The sequence below is a fragment of the Oncorhynchus mykiss genome, chromosome 5, assembly GCF_057628025.1.
Source record: "Oncorhynchus mykiss isolate SJ-2025 chromosome 5, ASM5762802v1, whole genome shotgun sequence".
Classification (NCBI taxonomy): Eukaryota; Metazoa; Chordata; class Actinopteri; order Salmoniformes; family Salmonidae; genus Oncorhynchus; species Oncorhynchus mykiss.
The window spans coordinates 32,987,302-33,005,334 of NC_143026.1; the positions used below are offsets into that span (position 1 = coordinate 32,987,302).

The 18,033-nt window shown below is 42.6% G+C and overlaps 1 protein-coding gene across 1 annotated transcript; it reads left to right on the forward strand.

Annotated features, from left to right (window-relative positions):
* The first annotated feature begins 822 nt into the window (after positions 1–822).
* Positions 823–17,384, forward strand: LOC110523621 (endothelial differentiation-related factor 1 homolog). Its single transcript, XM_021602488.3, has 5 exons — positions 823–1,440; positions 15,490–15,541; positions 15,683–15,843; positions 16,537–16,630; positions 16,783–17,384. The coding sequence occupies exons 1-5, from the start codon at positions 1,363–1,365 to the stop codon at positions 16,842–16,844; spliced, it is 447 nt and encodes a 148-aa protein (XP_021458163.1). The 5' UTR covers positions 823–1,362; the 3' UTR covers positions 16,845–17,384.
* Positions 17,385–18,033: the final 649 nt, after the last annotated feature.

Sequence of the window (18,033 nt, forward strand, 5' to 3'; positions counted from 1 at the left end):
GTTGTTTACCAAGAAGACAATGAATGTTCATGAGTTGTCGTTTTGACTTAAATCTGCTTGAAAATCTATGGCAAGACTTGAAAATGGTCGTCTAGCAATGATCAACAACAAATTTGACAGAGCAGAATCATTTAAAAAATAATAAATGGGTAAATATTGTACAATCCAGCTGTGCCAATTTGATTTCTGCGTGGACAAAGACCTTAGGTTTTTGTCAACCTAACTCCTAACCCTAATCCCTAGAGCTAGCTAACGTTAGCTTGAACCACCTAGCTAATGTTAGCCACAACAAATTGGAATTACTAACATATACATTTAGGAAATTTGTAACATTGTACATTTTGCAATTCATAACATATTGTACAAATTACAATTCGTAACATATCACACGAAATTGATGATGGACATTCAAATATATACAAACAGATGCCATACAAACAGATGTATCGGGTTTACATACATAATAATACGAAATGCTCTGAGACAATGTTGCAAATAGGGGCTCCTCCATTCCACTTCTGAATTCCCACTTCAACCCATTGAAGTGGGAATTGTATAGTAACATCATTGCATAGTACCATTGTATTGTAACATCATTATGAATGAGGGATATTGTGTAGTATCAAGGTATATGCAATGAGTTACTGTATATATACACACATCATTGACTGGAACATGGACATTTCCTTGGTTCTCAGGCACTTTCTTTCCAACAGCAGAGGGCGCTGTAGCTCTGTTATTTACCTGTTAACGAGGTTGTTTCAATAAAGTTTTGGAATTGGAAGACGCGTCGGTGAGTCACTGACGGGTGAGTCTTTACTATAGTGGGCGTATTCGATTATACCGAGACGCGCGCACCGGTCTATGGCCCATGACGAGGACGGTCAAAAGCTGTAAGAGAAGAGCGCCCTTCTCAAATCGAACCATCGTCTGCGCCGCTCGGTAATGTTTCAACAATGTGCATCGTTCAGAAACACATTTTTTCCATAAAATATATATATGAATTGTCAAACCAGTTTTCATTGGAAAGGCAGATAGAGTTATCAAAGCAATCAATTTTGCATGTGAAAACGCAGAATACTACTCATTCCTCCACGTGATTAATTAAGTCACTTTTGTTTTGAACATACTTCGTCGTGGGCTTTGAACGGCACCCGGCTCACGCCCGGGGCAGTCTGGTTCCAAAACGAATGCAATCAACTTTCACCCAGTTAAACTCCTCCCACCGGAGTAAAACCATAAACGAACCAGCCTTACGTCGCCCTACATTGTCAGCTATCGTTTCAATACCCCCCGGCGGATAGGTTTATATTTGTATATATAGTTATTGTCGTAACGTTAAGGTAATAATTCCTGGGAAAAATGGCAGAAAGCGACTGGGACACTGTGACTGTGTTGAGGAAGAAGGGTCCGACTGCTGCCCAGGCCAAATCTAAGCAGGTACAGTACGGTTAGTCAGCTAGCGTTAGCTATAGCAGCTAACATTAGCCAACATGTGAACATGCGGTTGAATCCAACCACTGAGCCCATGTTGGCTACACACGGTCACTGCCTGCAGGCAACCTTACTAATATTATACATCCCGGGGGACAACCTTCTCGCTTCTCTTTGGAATTTCCTGGTCGATAGGTAAAACGATCGACGTGGACAGGAAACGACTGTGGGTTTTCATCTAGCTAGTCATTTGTCTAACGTCGATTAATATTTTTATTCACTTTGGTTAAGGACCAAACATGGAAATCGGTGTAATTGAGTTAACCAGTTCAATGTAACTGAATGCAATCGAAATGTGAATCTGCATAATCGCCCAAAATAATGATTTAGATACTATCAGGGCCATAATATCTAGTAATGCTGCATACTCCAAGGGTAATCTCACCTTTCTGGTGAAAAATGGTTATTGCCGAGGTGTACTCACTTGAGCACACAATCAAGTAACGTTCCAAATTTGATACATTTATCAAATTTGTACATTTAACATCTTATGTATTTCCTACAACAAAACCGTATGAATAAGGCTTGAAATAAGCTTTCAAATATATACTAAACAAAAATAAGTGCAACATCTAGCGTTCTCATGTTTAATGAGCTGAAATAAAAGATCCCACATTTCTAATTTTGTGCACTTTTTTTTTTTTTTTTTACATCCCTGTTAGTGAGCTAAAATAATCCATCCACCTGACAGGTATGGCATATCAAGAAGCTGATTAAACAGCACGGACCCACACCACCCCAGGATCTCCATCCAGCTTCACCTGCGGAATCAGGGGGGGGGGGGGGGGATTTATGTCTGCAATAAAGTCCTTTAGTGGGGGAAAACTCATTCTGATTGGCTGGGCCTGGCTCTGCAGTGGGTGGGTCTGGGTCCCAAGTGGGTAGGCCTATACCCTCCCAGGCCCGCCCATGGCTGTGCTCCTGCCCATCCATGTCAAATCTGTAGATTAGGGCCTAATTAATACATTTCCTGAAATGAACTGTAACTCAGTACAATTTTTGAAATTGTTGCATGTAGCGTTTATATTTTTGTTCAGTGTAGTATAATCAAATTTATAAAAACTAAGATTCCACAACTGTAAAATACAGTTGTATGTTTAGTGTTCAAGAAAAGGTGCATATTTTCCAAAGGTCACTCTTGATCAAAACTTCTGCCCCCATTGCTGTTAATGTCAAAATACTATAGCTTGGCTTCCTGAAGTCGTTAGGAACTTGCCCTTCATCTCATATTAATCTTGTCCGTTTGTGTTTTCTGTTTTAAAATAAAAAATATTTTAGGTGAATGGCTATAATCGATCTCTGAATGTATAACCATGAGGAAACCACTCTCTCCTGCTGCGCTACGATGTAATGATTGCAGGCATGTGCTTTGTCATTGGCTGTGATGTAGGGTTCAGCCAAGAGTTTATGGACAGTCAGTCGGAGAAGCAAATGAAATGGTAGGGGGAACATTCCAGCGTAATGTGGTTTCAGATTTGACATCCTAAGTCACACAGGCTCTGAAAATATACTGTCTTGGTGGAAACCAGATCTATTTCTCACTGCCAGCCATTACAATCTGCGGTGTCCACAGATCGATTTTATAAGCGAAAATGTCGGCCAGAACCACGCAGGTCCTTTAAAAAGGGGACTTTACATCTGAGGGTTTAATGGATGGAATGTTAGCATGAGTTTGGCTAGGCTGATTGGCAATTAGAAGCAGCTGGTGCTTGTTGAGTTGCTACATTAGGGAGCTGCTTTCAAGGCAACTAGTTAGCGGGTGCATTCAAGACTAGTCCTCTTTTGAATTTGTTAATTCTTTATCTTAAAGGCCACGTTTCACTTTAAAATCCCCCAAACGAGTAGTGCATATTAGTGCTGACCACAATTAGTTGATTGTTTGGTTGTTAGTCTGATTGACGGAGGTTGTTTTGAGTCGAGCAGTAAGGCTCGCACACACACAGTACCAGTCAAAGTTTGGACACCTACCCATTCAAGGGTATTTCTTTATTTGTACTATTTTCTACCTTGTAGAATAATAGTGAAGACATCAACAATTAAATAACTGATATGGAATCATGTAGTAACCAAAGTGTTAAACAAATCAAAATATATTTTTATATTCTTCAAAGTAGCCACCCTTTGCCTTGATGACAGCTTTGCACACTCTTAAGTATTCTCTCAACCAGCTTTGAGGAATGCTTTTCCAACAGTCTTGAAGGAGTTCCCACACATGCTGAGCACTTGTGGCTGCTTTTCCTTCACTCTGCGGTCCAACTCATCCTAAACCATCTTAACTGGGCTGAGGTCAGGTGCTTGTGGAGGCCAGGTCATCTGATGCAGCACTCCATCTCTCCTTGGTCAAATTCTAAATAAATCAGCAAAACACCATACCACCACCTCCATGCTTCACGGTGGGAACCACACACGCGGAGATCATCCGTTCACCTACTCTGCGTCTCACAAACTGAGGGCCCAGAATATTTTATGCAATGTTGCAAATTCGCTAGCACAAGCTTCAGCCGGACCCAAGATAATAGTTGATACAATGTTTGAAGTCTGACTACACATGGCCTGCAACGATGTGATTTATAGGATATTTATTATATTTTCTACTTGCAGCTATGTAGGCTGTTTTTATATGGTTGCCAATTAAAGTTACCTTTTTAGGATTCTTTTTCATTTGGATATAATTTTGATTAACCACATGGCAAGGATTGAGATATGAAGACATTATTATAAATTAAATAACTTTCACAAAAATGTGCATATTAACCTTAACTGGCACACAGATCGGTAGAAATGGTAAGATAAATTGGCTTTCCACATGAAAGGTGGCAGACTCGTGTAGCCTATTACCGCCTATTTCAGGAGAGTAATGGCAGACTCTGCGAAAGGAGAAGGAGGAGAATAGTTGGGTCAGTTTTTTTTGTTGGTTGGTTGGTTGGTTATCTCGATCTCTGGGGCCCCTCGAGGCATTTGTCTTATTTCATCAAACCGTAAGCTTAAAGCATCAGACACACTCAATGCATATAGTTGATTTCATTTGTAAAAAAAATTGGTCAAAAGAACAAGACTACTTTAGTTTTTTTTAGGCAGGGACAGCCCTATAGCATATGTATGAATCTGTCACTTTTTTTTTTTTATCCGACATTGTAAATATAATTGATTTTTTTTAAACTGTTTTGAGCCCTGAATTCTGATTGGCTGACAGCCGTGGTGTATCACATACCACGTGTATGACATTACATTTTTTCTGCTCGTATAGAGTACCACAGTAGGAGTCTCAATACCCATAAAACCTAGTGGTCACACAGGGAAACTTTTCCAATCGCTTTTCCCATTAGGGATTTTAGAAACTTAAAATAAGGGCTGTGTAGTGTAGGCTTACCCCAGCATTTTGATAAGTAAATCTCTCTAGGACTTGGTGACTTGCCATGTAATTACATTTATTTTAATAAACATTCCATTTATTCTACGGTTACAAAACAACTTTTTCATAGCATGTTGGTCTTCAAATTTTTACTAACTCTGATAACTTAAACATCAAGGATGGGCAACTTTGGTGGGGGCCACAAACACGGAACTCATGAGGCCCCCCCCCCAATAACAGGCCAATATTCTTCATCGTTTAGCACATAAAACGTGGTAATTGCCTACAATGACTATAATCCATTGCACATCTACTTGTCCGGTCTTTTACTCCTGCTACGGAAGAAAGAAAATGCGTGATCGTGAGGGGATATAGAGCCGCTGTTGCTTCGCAAATGATCTCTACCTGAAAATACATTATTTAAGTGATTGTTGGTTTTCAGCAGTCTTAAGTATGCTTTACTTTAAGAACTACAACAGTGATTTTGTCAGACAGCATAGCCAGCAACTCTATACAACTTAAATATTTTAATGTTACAAAGTGATAAGCAGTAGTGGGCAGTCACTACCATCATGGGACTTTTGTTTTATTCTGTTACAGCATTCAACCCATATAAATCGAAACAACTTCAAAAAGCACTAATCGCTCAGCACTAGGCCCTTGCTTCCGGAACCACTGAAGGCCCCTGTAATTCAGTCAGAAAGCTTGAAGAAGATGTCACCATCCAAGCCCATGTCACAGCATGATGGAGAGATGACAAAATGCATTGTAGCTTTCATCACCAAAGCCATGTCAGCATGCACTGCACATGTTGCTGAACAATTCAACCCTTTTGTTAGTGTCTGAAAATTCATACAAATATTCAGTTCATAAGCATTGATACTAATACCTCGTCCTGTGGTGAGCGACTGCTGTTCAAGGTATTGAGCAACAGCTTTCTTACCTGACCCGACCCATATTCACAAAGGGTCTTCAGAATAGTGATCTAGGACCAGCTCCCCCATGTCAATGTAAACATTCATTGTGATCTAAAAGGCAAAACTGATCCTAAATCATTGCTCCTACTCAGATGCTTGATGAATAGGGCCCTGGTCTGTTTCCAGGCTAATTTTTCTTGCCAACTTTGTCACCAGTGCATCAAAACCATCAGTGTTCACAATAGTCAGTCATATAGCTAGCAAATATATTGTTATTTTCTAGAAACCTAGGAACAGTCCACTTAGGTAGCGAACTCAGCTAACTCCCATCAGTCAAACGTTACATGACTTTCCCCCAGCAGCTTCAATCTAGCTAGCAGCATTTTTAATCAAATGGATAGCTTAGCAAATATAGCTACAGTGGGGCAAAAAGTATTTAGTCAGCCACCAATTGTGCAAGTTCTCCCACTTAAAAAGATGAGGCCTGTAATTTTCATCATAGGTACACTTCAACTATGACAGACAAAATGAGAGAAAAAAAACAGAAAATCACATTGTAGGATTTTTAATGAATTTATTTGCAAATGATGGTGGAAAATAAGTATTTGGTCAATAACAAAAGTTTATCTCAATACTTTGTTATATACCCTTTGTTGGCAATGACAGAGGTGAAGACTTACAAAAAACGTTTGACAAGGTTTTCACACACTGTTGCTGGTATTTTGGCCCATTCCTCCATGCAGATCTCCTCTAGAGCAGTGATGTTTTGGGGCTGTTGCTGGGCAACACAGACTTTCAAGTCCCTCCAAAGATGTTCTATGGGGTTGAGATCTGGAGACTGGCTAGGCCACTCCAGGACCTTGAAATGCTTCTTACGAAGCCGCTCCTTCTTTGCCCGGGCGGTGTGTTTGGGATCATTGTCATGCTGAAAGACCCAGTCACGTTTCATCTTCAATGCCCTTGCTGATGGAAGGAGGTTTTCACTCAAAATCTCACGATACATGGCCCCATTCCTTCCTTTACACGGATCAGTCGTCCTGGTCCCTTTGCAGAAAAACAGCCCCAAAGCATGATGCTTCCACCCCCATGCTTCACAGTAGGTATGGTGTTCTTTGGATGCAACTCAGCATTCTTTGTCCTCAACACGACGAGTTGAGTTTTTACCAAAAAGTTATATTTTGGTTTCATCTGACCATATGACATTCTCCCAATCTTCTTCTGGATCATCCAAATGCTCTCTAGCAAACTTCAGATGGGCCTGGACAGGTACTGGCTTAAGCAGGGGGACACGTCTGGCACTACAGGATTTGAGTCCCTGGCGGCATAGTGTGTTACTGATGGTAGGCTTTGTTACTTTGGTCCCAGCTCTCTGCAGGTCATTCACTAGGTCCCCCCATGTGGTTCTGGGATTTTTGCTCACCGTTCTTGTGATCATTTTGACCCCACGGGGTGAGATCTTGTGTGGAGCCCCAGATCGAGGGAGATTATCAGTGGTCTTGTATGACATCCATTTCCTAATAATTGCTCCCACAGTTGATTTCTTCAAACCAAGCTGCTTACCTATTGCAGATTCAGTCTTCCCAGCCTGGTGCAGGTCTACAATTTTGTTTCTGGTGTCCTTTGACAGCTCTTTGGTCTTGGCCATAGTGTAGTTTGGAGTGTGACTGTTTGAGGTTGTGGACAGGTGTCTTTTATACTGATGACAAGTTCAAACAGGTGCCATTAATACAGGTAACGAGTTGAGGACAGAGGAGCCTCTTAAAGAAGAAGTTACACGTCTGTATTTTCCACCATAATTTGCAAATAAATTCATAAAAAATCCTACAATGTGATTTTCTGGATTTTTTTCCCTCATTTTGTCTGTCATAGTTGAAGTGTACCCAATGATGAAAATTACAGGCCTCCCTCATCTTTTTAAGTGGGAGAACTTGCACAATTGGTGGCTGGCTAAATACTTTTTTGCCCTACTGTATTTGTTTTATCCTCACATCTAAAGCCTGATACAGCTTGCTAGTTTCTAGTAAAGTAGGATGAATAAGTCAGAAGCCAGCAAGCAATGCCAAGTTCACGCCTTTTACCAACAAAAATCATGTACACATATGAGACAATTACCTTTTTAAGCAGATCATTTGTTTTATTCGAGACTTCAGGCCGGGGAGTAATTGCTACTTGTTTGTAGAACCAGCATCTTCACCAGATGTTGTCCCCAGTCAGCTCCAGAGTTTACTAGCTTACTAGCGCACATGCGCAACACTATTCTTTGGCAGGCCATAAAAAAAAGAAGCTTATTTTATATTGCCATCTACAAGGAGGCTATATTCTATTCTATTTTGGCAACATGGCTTTAAAAAACATTTCACGAGTTTTAAGGCCCAGACATTGAAATTGGTTTAGAATGAGGAACTGAAATGGATGTGAGAATGAGAATTCAGGAGGGGAATGAGAATGGACCAGATGATGCCGAGGGCTGCAGATGAAGGATCCTAGAGTAGAGTTGAGCGATATTTGGGGAGACCTCTTCTACGATATGCAAATTCCAAATCTGGCCCACATACCATCATGGCCAACTAATCATCCCAAGCTTCTAATTCCCCCCCCCCTATAATCATTTTGCACTGTTAATGACTAGATCATTCCAGACAGTGCAATTTTATGCTTATCTATTTATGATAGTCACATTCTCATTTAATAATCTTAGTATAGTGAAAAAGGCTTAATTTAGACGCTACAAGCTTGGCACACCTGTATTTGGAGAGTTTCTCCCATTCTTCTCTGCAGATCCTCTCAAGCACTGTCTGGTTGGATGGGGAGCGTCGCTGCACAGCTATTTTCAGGTCTCTCCAGAGATGTTCGATCAGGTTCTAGTCCGAGCTCTGGCTGGGCCACTCAAGGACATTCAGAGACTTGTCCTACAGCCACTCCTGTGTTGTCTTGGCTGTGTGCTTAGTGTTGTTGTCCTGTTGGAAGATGAGACTTCGCCCCAGTCTGAGAACCTGCTCCAGAGCTCTCAGAACTTCTTCAAGGATCTCTCTGTACTTTTCTCTCTCTGTTCATCTTTCCCTCGATCCTGACTATTTTCCCAGTCCCTGAAAAACAACCCCACAGCATGATGCTGCCACCGCCATGCTTCACTGTAGGGATAGTGCCAGGTTTTCTCGTAATGCTTGGCCATTCATGCCAAAGATTTCAATCTTGGTTTGAGACCAGAGAATCTTGTTTCTCATGGTCTGAGAGTCCTTTAGGTGCCTTTTGGCAAACTCCAAGCAGTCTGTCATGTGCCTTCTACTGAGTGGCTTTTGTCTGGCCACTCTACCATAAAGGCCTGATTGGTGGAGTGCTGCAGAGATGGTTGTCCTTCTGGAAGGTTCTCCCATCTCCACAGATGGAACTCGATAGCTCTGTCAGACTAACCATTGGGTTCTTGGTCACCTCCTTGACAAAAGCACTTCTCCCCCGATTGCTCAGTTTGGCTGTGCGGCGAGCTCTAGGAAGAGTCTTGGTGGTTCCAAACTTCTTCCATTTAAGAATGATGGAAGCCACTGTGTTCCTGGGGACCTGAAATGCTGCAGAAATTGTTTGGCATCCTTCCCCAGATCTGTGCCTCGACACAATCCTGTCTTGGAGCGCTACGGACAATTACTTCGACCTCACGGCTTGGTTTTTGCTCTGACGTGCACTGTGTTTTTATTCATTAGGGTTCCCCATCAGCAGCTACCTTGGCAGCAGCTACTCTTCCTGGGGTCCAAACACATTAAGGCACTTATATTACATATAAAACAAAAGATAATGGTACATCATACTTTTATTACACCACTACTTATCTACAATACAAAATGTATAATATTATAATGTGTGTGCTAGCGCTTGTATGAGTGTCTGTACCTTTTGAAGAGACAATCTCCGCTGCACCCATAAGGTATATTTTTATCAATTAAAAAAAAAATCTGATTGCTTGCATTAGTTACCTGATGTGGTATAGTTCCATGTAAACGTCCTCACTGTCAACTGCGTTTATTTTCAGCAAACTTAACATGTGTATGAACACAAGATTCAACAACTGAGACAAACTGAACAAGTTCCACAGACATGTGACTAATAAATTGAATGTGTCCCTGAACAAAGAGGGGTCAAAATCAAGAGTATCAGTCCGTATCTGGTGTGGTCACCAGCTGCATTAAGTACTGCAGTGCATCTCTTGATGGACTGCACCAGATTTGCCAGTTTGTGCTGTGAGATGTTACCCCACTCTTTCAGCTGCATTAAGTACTGCAGTGCATCTCTTGATGGACTGCACCAGATTTGCCAGTTTGTGCTGTGAGATGTTACCCCACTCTTTCACCAAGGCCCTGGCTCTAGCCCTCAGCCTCCGATCTGACAGGTCCCAGGCGTGCTCAGTGGGATTGCGATCCGGGCTCTTTGCTGACCATGGCAGAACACTGACATTCCTGTCTTGCAGGAAATCACACACAGAACAAGCAGTGTGGCTGGTGGCATTGTCATGCTGGAGGGTCATGTCAGGATGAGCCTGCAGGAAGGGTACTACATGAGGGAGAAGGATGTCTTCCCTGTAAAGCACAGCGTTGAGATTCCCTGCAATGACGACAAGCTCAGTCCGATGATCCTGTGACACACCGCCCCAGACCATGACGGACCCGCCACCTCCAAATCATTCCCGTGCCAGAGTACAGGCCTCGGCGTAACGCTAATTCCTTCGATGATAAACGCGAATCCGACCATGAGACACAACCACGACTCGTCAGTGAAGAGCACTTTTTGCCAGTCCTGTTTGGTCCAGCGACGGTGGGTTTGTGCCCATAGGCTACGTTGTTGCCGGTGATGTCTTGTGAGGACCTGCCTTACAACAGGCCTACAAGCCCTCAGTCCAGCCTCTCTCAGCCTATAGGGGACAGTCTTAGCACTGATGGAGGGATTGTGCGTTCCTGGTGTAACTCGGGCAGTTGTTGCCATCCTTTACCTGTCCCGCAGGTGTGATGTACCGATCTTGTTACACGTAGTCTGCCACTGCGAGGATGATCAGCTGTCTGTCCTGTCTCCCTGTAGCGCTGTCTTAGGCGTCACACAGTACGGACATTGTAATTTATTGCCCTGACCACATCTGCAGTCCTCATGCCTTCTTGCAGCATGACTAAGGCATGTTCACAAAGATGAGCAGGGACCCTGGGCATCTTTCTTTTGGTGTTTTTCAGAGTCAGTAGAAAGGCCTCTTTAGTGTCCTAAGTTTTCACAACTGTCACCTTAATTGCCTACCGTCTGTAAGCTGTTAGTGTCTTAATGACCGTTCCACAGGTGCATGTTCATTAATTTGTTTATTATTTATTGAACAAGCATGGGAAACCGTGTTTAAACCCTTTACAATGATCTACAAAGTTATTTGGATTTTGACGAAGTCTTTGAAAGACGGGGTCCTGAAGAAAGGATTTTTTTTGTGTGTGTGTTTAGTACTGTGCCTGCCATAGTCTATTCTGGACTTGGGGGTTGTGATGAGACCTCTGGTGGCATGTCTTGTGGGGTATGCATGTGTGTCTGAGCTGTGTGCTAGTAGTTTAAACAGACAGCTCTGTGCGTTCAGCTTGTCAAAAAACAAGTAGTGAAGTCAATCTTTCCTCCACTTTGAGCCATGAGATTGACTTGCATATAATTAATGTTAGCCCTCTCTGTACGTCCAAGGGCCAGCCGTGCTGCCCTGTTCTGAGCCAGTTGTAATTGTAAAAGTCCCTCTGTGGCTACAAAACTAGGGCCTGTAGGACCTGCCTTGTTAAGGCATAGCGCTTTATTATGGACTGACTTCTTCCCATTTTAGCTATTTATGTATCAATATGTTTTGACCATGACATTTTACAATCCAGGGTAACTCCAAGCAGTTTAGTCACCTCAACTTCCACATTATTCATTAGAAGATGTGGTTTAGTGAATGACTTGTCCCAAATACAATGCTTTTATTTATATTTAGGACACACTAATTCCTTGCCACCCATTCTGAAACTAACTGCAGCTCTCTAAGTGTTGCAGTAATTTCAGTCTCTGTAGTAGCTGACATTTACAGTGTTGAGTCATCTGCATACAGACACTGGCATTTCTCAAAGCCCTTGGCATGTCATTAGATTGAAAAAGGGACCTGGACAGGTGCCTTGGGGGATTCCTAATTCTACCTGCATTATGTTGGAGGCTTCCATTAAAGAACACCCTGTTCTATTACAGGAAACTCTATCCACAACATAGCAGGGGGTGTAAAGCTTTCCAGCAGCAGATGATTGCAGGGGCTGTTTTAGACTTCAATCTTTTTAATAATTTTCTCTTAGCCAATCAGTCATTTGTGTAAGTGCTGTGCTTGTTGAATGTCCTTCCCTATAAGTGTGCTGAAAGTCTGTAAATTTGTTTACTGTAAAATAGCATTGTATCTGGTTAAACACTTTTCTTCCCCCAGAAGTTTACTAAGGGTTGTAACAGGCTCAGTGGTCGGCTATCTGAGCCAGTAAAGTGGGCTTTACTATTCTTAGGAAGTGGAATGACTTGCTTCCCTCCAGGCCTGAGGGCACACCATTTCTAGTAGGCTTAAATTGAAGATGTGGCAAATAGGAATGTCAATATTGTCTGCTATTATCCTCAGTAATATTCCATTCAAGCTGTCAGACCCCTGTGGCTTGTCATTGTTGATTAGACAATATTTTCACTTCTTCCACTCTCCCATTACAGAATTTAAAAGTACAATTTAAACTGTGGGACCTACCCTTCATAGCCTGTAAGCATCAGCTGATATCTCAAAGTGCTGTACAGAAACCCAGCCTAAAACCCCCAAACAGCAAGCAATGCAGGTGTAGAAGCACAGTGGCTAGGAAAAACTCCCTAGAAAGGCCAGAACCTAGGAAGAAACCTAGAGGGCTTTAAAAATAAATTAGATTATATAGACAGGTGTGCCTTCCCAAATTATGTCCCATTCAATTGACAAGTTGTAGAAACATCAAGGATGATCAATGGAAACAGGATGCACCTGAGCTCAATTGAGTCTCACGGCAAAGGGTCTGAATAGATATGTAAATAAGTTATGTTTAATACATTTGATAAGATGTGTAGATTGTGATTTATTTATTTAATAAATTTACAATGTGGAAAAGGTCAAAGGGTCTGAATAATTAATAAATGCATTGTAGATGCAGCCTAATTCATTACTTTTAAATTTACAAATCAAAATCGCAGTTGTCTTTCACTTCACAATATATCTTCAATGTCAAATATCACGATATTCGATTGAATGTCATCAGTCCAACCCTACTATGTCGAGTTTTGCTTGGAGTCTCAGATGTCATCAAGCCATGGTAGTTTGCCATCACCACAGCAGCCTATCGCCAAAACTAACTCCAAGGTAGTCAAGACCATTGAGAGGAAATGCGCTGTTCTGGACCGCAGGTGCCGTGTCATTGGCGAATATAGTTTAGGTAGTACAAACGTATGGATGAGATACCCACAGTGACCCAACCTTAAACATCAGGAGAGCAAGCAGAAGCGACGGTCGCAAGGAGAAAAAAAGACCTTGGTGATTCAGGCTCAGTTGGTGAGCCAATCTGCTTTTGGCTGATTGGGTAGGATTCTGTGTGTGATGTAGACTGTCTGTGAAATGAGGCAGGACTTGAGTTAATGCAGGTTCTGAAAGATAAGCATGTTGTGGGCTGTTGAGGTCAGTAGATGTAGGAATGATAGGCTTGAGAGGACCAGCGTTCGGGGAGTTGTATGGTGTTGATGCCATGGATGCAGCTCCGATGCGTAAGGAGTGTCCAATGAATTGGTCAGCAGGATAGCCATACAGGGATGATTAGTCTCAGATTGGAACCATTGCCGAGGCGATGGAACCTGATTAATAATGGCTCGGAACGGCAAGTAACTGGCTGAGATGTCAGTGTTCATTGCTGGAAGGGATGGAATGGCAGTCACAGGACCAGTGGGACTGGTGGTGGAGAGGGGGGGGGGGGGGGGGGCAGCCAGAAGTCGAGCCTCGCAACAAGCAGAGGCAGTGTGGGGGATGCATTAGGGGCTACTGGCATTGGGGCAGACAGGATGCAGGAAGGGTGGGGTGGACAACCGCAGAGGCTACAGTACTGCTGTTGAGAGCCCCAGTATGTGCTGACATTCCACTGCAGAAGCCAATAGGCAGTGAAAGCAGAACCGACAATGTCAGTTTCAGATTGTTGCGCGACCAAAATGAATGCCAGATCCATAACGATGGAGTGGTAGTCCTCCAACTCAGTGGTGAGAAGGGTGAGCCAAGCAGATGACGTCTCTGTAGTGGCTTCTTCCTTGCTGAGCGGCCTTTTAGGTTATGTCGATATAGGACTTGTTTTACCTGCATCTTCATAAGGTCCTTTGCTGTTGTTCTGGGATTGATTTTCACTTTTCACACCAAAGTACCTTCATCTCTAGGAGACAGAACCTGTCTCCTTCCTGAGCGGTATGATGGCTGCGTGGTCCCATGGTGTTTATACTTGCATACTATTGTTTGTACAGATGAACGTGGTACTTTCAGGCATTTGGAAATTGCTCCCAGGGATGAACCAGACTTGTGGAGGTCTACATTTTTTTTCTGGGGACTTGGCTGATTTCTTTAGAATTTCCCACGATGTCAGGCAAAGAGGCAATGAGTTTGAAGGTAGGCCTTGAAATACATCCACAGGTACACCTCCAATTGACTCAAAGGAAGTCAATTGGCCTATCAGAAGCTTCTGAAGACATTAAATTTTCTGTAATTTTCCAAGCTGTTTAAAGGTACAGTGAACTTAGTGAATGTACACTTCTGATCCACTGGATTTGTGATACAGTGAAATAATCTGTCTGTAAACGATTGTTGGAAGAATTACGCATGTCATGCACAAAGTAGATGACTCCAACCTAAGTGTATGTAAACTTCCGACTTCAAATGTATGTGAGAATGCTGTTCATTGACTACATCTCAACGTTCAACACCATAGTGCCCACAAAGCTCATCACTAAGCTAAGGTCCCTGGGACCAAACACCTCCCTCTGCAACTGGATCCTGGACTTCCTGACGGCCACCCCCAGGTGGTAAGGGTAGGTAACAACACATCCGACACACTGATCCTCAACACAGGGGCCCCTCAGGGGTGCGTGCTTAGTCCCCTCCAGTACTCCCTGTTCACCCACGACTGCGTGGCCAAGCACGACCCCTGCACCATCATTAAGTTTGCGGACGACACAACAGTGGTAGGCCTGATCACTGACAATGATGAGGCAGCCTATAGGGAAGAGGTCTGAGACACACTGCCTGGACAACTACCTCTCCCTCAATGTGAGCAAGACATTGGAGATGATCGTGGACTATAGGAGAAGGCGGGCCGAACAGGCCCCCATTAACATCGACGGGGCTGTAGTGGAGCAGGTCTAGAGTTTCAAGTTCCTTGGTGATGTGGACACCATCATGGTCCAAGCACACCAAGACAGTTGTGAAGAGGGCACCGCAATACCTTTTCCCCCCAGGAGACTGAAAAGAAGAAGAAGAAAAAAATCAGGAGACTGAATATTTATTTATTTATTTATTTATTTATTTATTTGTAAATAAACGTTTTTGTAGCTGGCTTGTGTTTGGATTGTGTGTTGTATCCGCACCCTGTCCTGGACTACTCATCTATACTAGCTAAATGTATCCCTTTTATGGAATGGTATAGTAAAGTGTTGAATAATGTACTACGTTATCTCTAGGCTATCACAGCTGCACAGAGACGTGGAGAAGACCTCGATACTACCAAGAAATGTAAGCCTTTATTATAAATAGCAATTAATGTGCAATCCACCATCTCCCCTACTTGGAGGTCTGGAATATGATGGATTGATTTCTGAATGAAATTATGTTATGGCTTGTTTACTAACCACGCCAATTCATCTGTGTCCACAGGGTCTGCAGGGCAGAACAAGCAGCACCTGGTGACCAAGAACACCGCCAAGCTGGACCGGGAGACAGAGGAGCTGCAGCACCTGAGGGTCTCCCTGGAGGTGGGAAAGGTTATCCAGCAGGGCCGCCAGAACAGTGGCCTCACCCAGAAAGATCTGGCCACTGTGAGTAAAGCTGCTGCAGACCCACATGACTCATTAGGACAGAGGTATTAAACGTTTTTCAGTAAGGACCCCAATTTTTCGGCCAGAATTTCTCAGGACCCAATGTTTTTCGCAGTAACTTTTTGTGACCACCCCACCCCAAATATTATGACACAACCTTAAAATTGGTACATTTTAGATTTTTTAAATTAACAAATAACCCTTAATTCGTTACATTTTAATCCCTTATCAAAATGAAAAGAAACCATTAAATATAGTTGCAATTTTTTTTTATGATCTTTCTCAAAATCGTTTGTATATTACCCCATACAATAATCTGTACTATTCATATGTATTCATTTTTTATTTTGGGGGGGACCCCACTGCACCTCCCCCCGACTTTGAATACCACAGCATAAGGACATTGGTGCATTTCTGTAGTCAGAATTTCTGTGGCTTACTCTCCTCGTCTTCTCTACGTCTGTACTCATCTGAAAACACAGGGTAGGTGAAAACAATGTCCAATACATTCACATCTGTACAGCTGTAGATGAGGAGAGGAGGACACTTCCGAGATGCATCTAATCATGTGTGTATGTAGCTTAAATGAGATGGCCTCTGACTGACATTTCAACAGTTTTTGACTGTAGGTCTAAATATCATGTTTTTAGGTCACTGATTTCTTCTGATGTCTCTTTTGGCTTTGACTTTCAGAAAATTAATGAGAAGCCTCAGGTCATTGCAGACTATGAGTGTGGAAAAGCAATTCCCAACAATCAGGTCATGGGCAAAATTGAGAGAGCAATCGGTGAGTGGAATCTGGGACAGACTGTCACACTGACATTGTTAAACAACCCCTATGTTTTATCATGTTTCAGAGTAGCGTAATGCCACCTTATCAGTGCTTTTAATTTTACCATTGGTCCTTGTTTGTCTGACGTCACAACTTTTTGTTCTCAGGTTTGAAGCTGCGCGGGAAAGATATTGGACTACCTCTGGAGGCAAAACCAAAGAAGAAATGAGGACAAAGCCTCGAAATCAGCCCCCCCTTCCCCCTGTCCCCCATCTCTATCCCCACCTTCCTACTCCAGCTATGACCCTGCCTTCCTTAACTTTCCAAACTCCCCTCTCCCCTATCACCCTCCTCTACCTGGGCTGACCTCCACCTGTGTCCTGCTACAGGACCTGGTGATCCACCACGTTGCAAGCTGCATATACTGACAAATCATCACAAATGACTTCTTATAATTTACTTCTTATTACTTCTTATTCTTATAATCAATGAATGAACGACTGAATGCATTGCAAAACTTGCTAACCAAAAGTGCTCTGACATGAATTTTTTTCTTTAACTTTTTTGGGGGATGGTTGAAACAGACCAGGTGAATTTTACCATGTGCATCGACTCTAACATACATTTTTCTCTGAACATGTTCTTTTTAACCATTTTGAACGTGCTTGATTGCAGCCTTTTCACACACTTTGCATATTGTGTCACTACGATATGGACATGTCCTACTGCTGTAGCTTGGTTTTGATCTTCAAATAAAGTTTGACAGTTTTACTTCTGTGTGTGTCATCTGTTGGTAATTTTGAAGATAGAATGTGTTATCTGCAGTTTTTTATTAGAGAAGGCCTTGAAATAAGATGTTTTGGTGTCCTATAATGTTACTAGCGGTAATTTAACCAGTCTGACACATTGGCCCTGTGCACACTCCGGTTGTACAATTGATGTACAATGGGTCGGCAACAGACCCCAGCAGGCCCCCAAAATATTGAGGTGGTGATTTTCTGGTTTTAAGACTAAAATCACCAGGAACCAGGAAGATTAGTTTAATTTAGGACATTTGTTTAAAATATTCCCACAAATGGGGAAGAAAAATATGCTTTTAGTCATGTAGTGTATGTGGACACCTGCTCGTCGAACATCTCATTCGGAAATGATGGCCATTAATATGGACTTGGTCCTCCCTTTGCTATAACAGCCTCTACTTTTCTTGTGCTGACGTTGCTTCCAGAGGCAGTTTGAGCTTGTGTGGTCTACCACTTTGCAGCTGAGCCGTTGTTGATCCTAGACATTTCCACTTCACAATAATAGCACTTACAGTTGACCGGGGCAGATCTAGCAGGGCAAATTTTTTCCAAAGGACTTGTTTGAAAGGTCTTATCTAGTTGCCTACCCCTGATGTACAATGTATTTAAAACAACCAA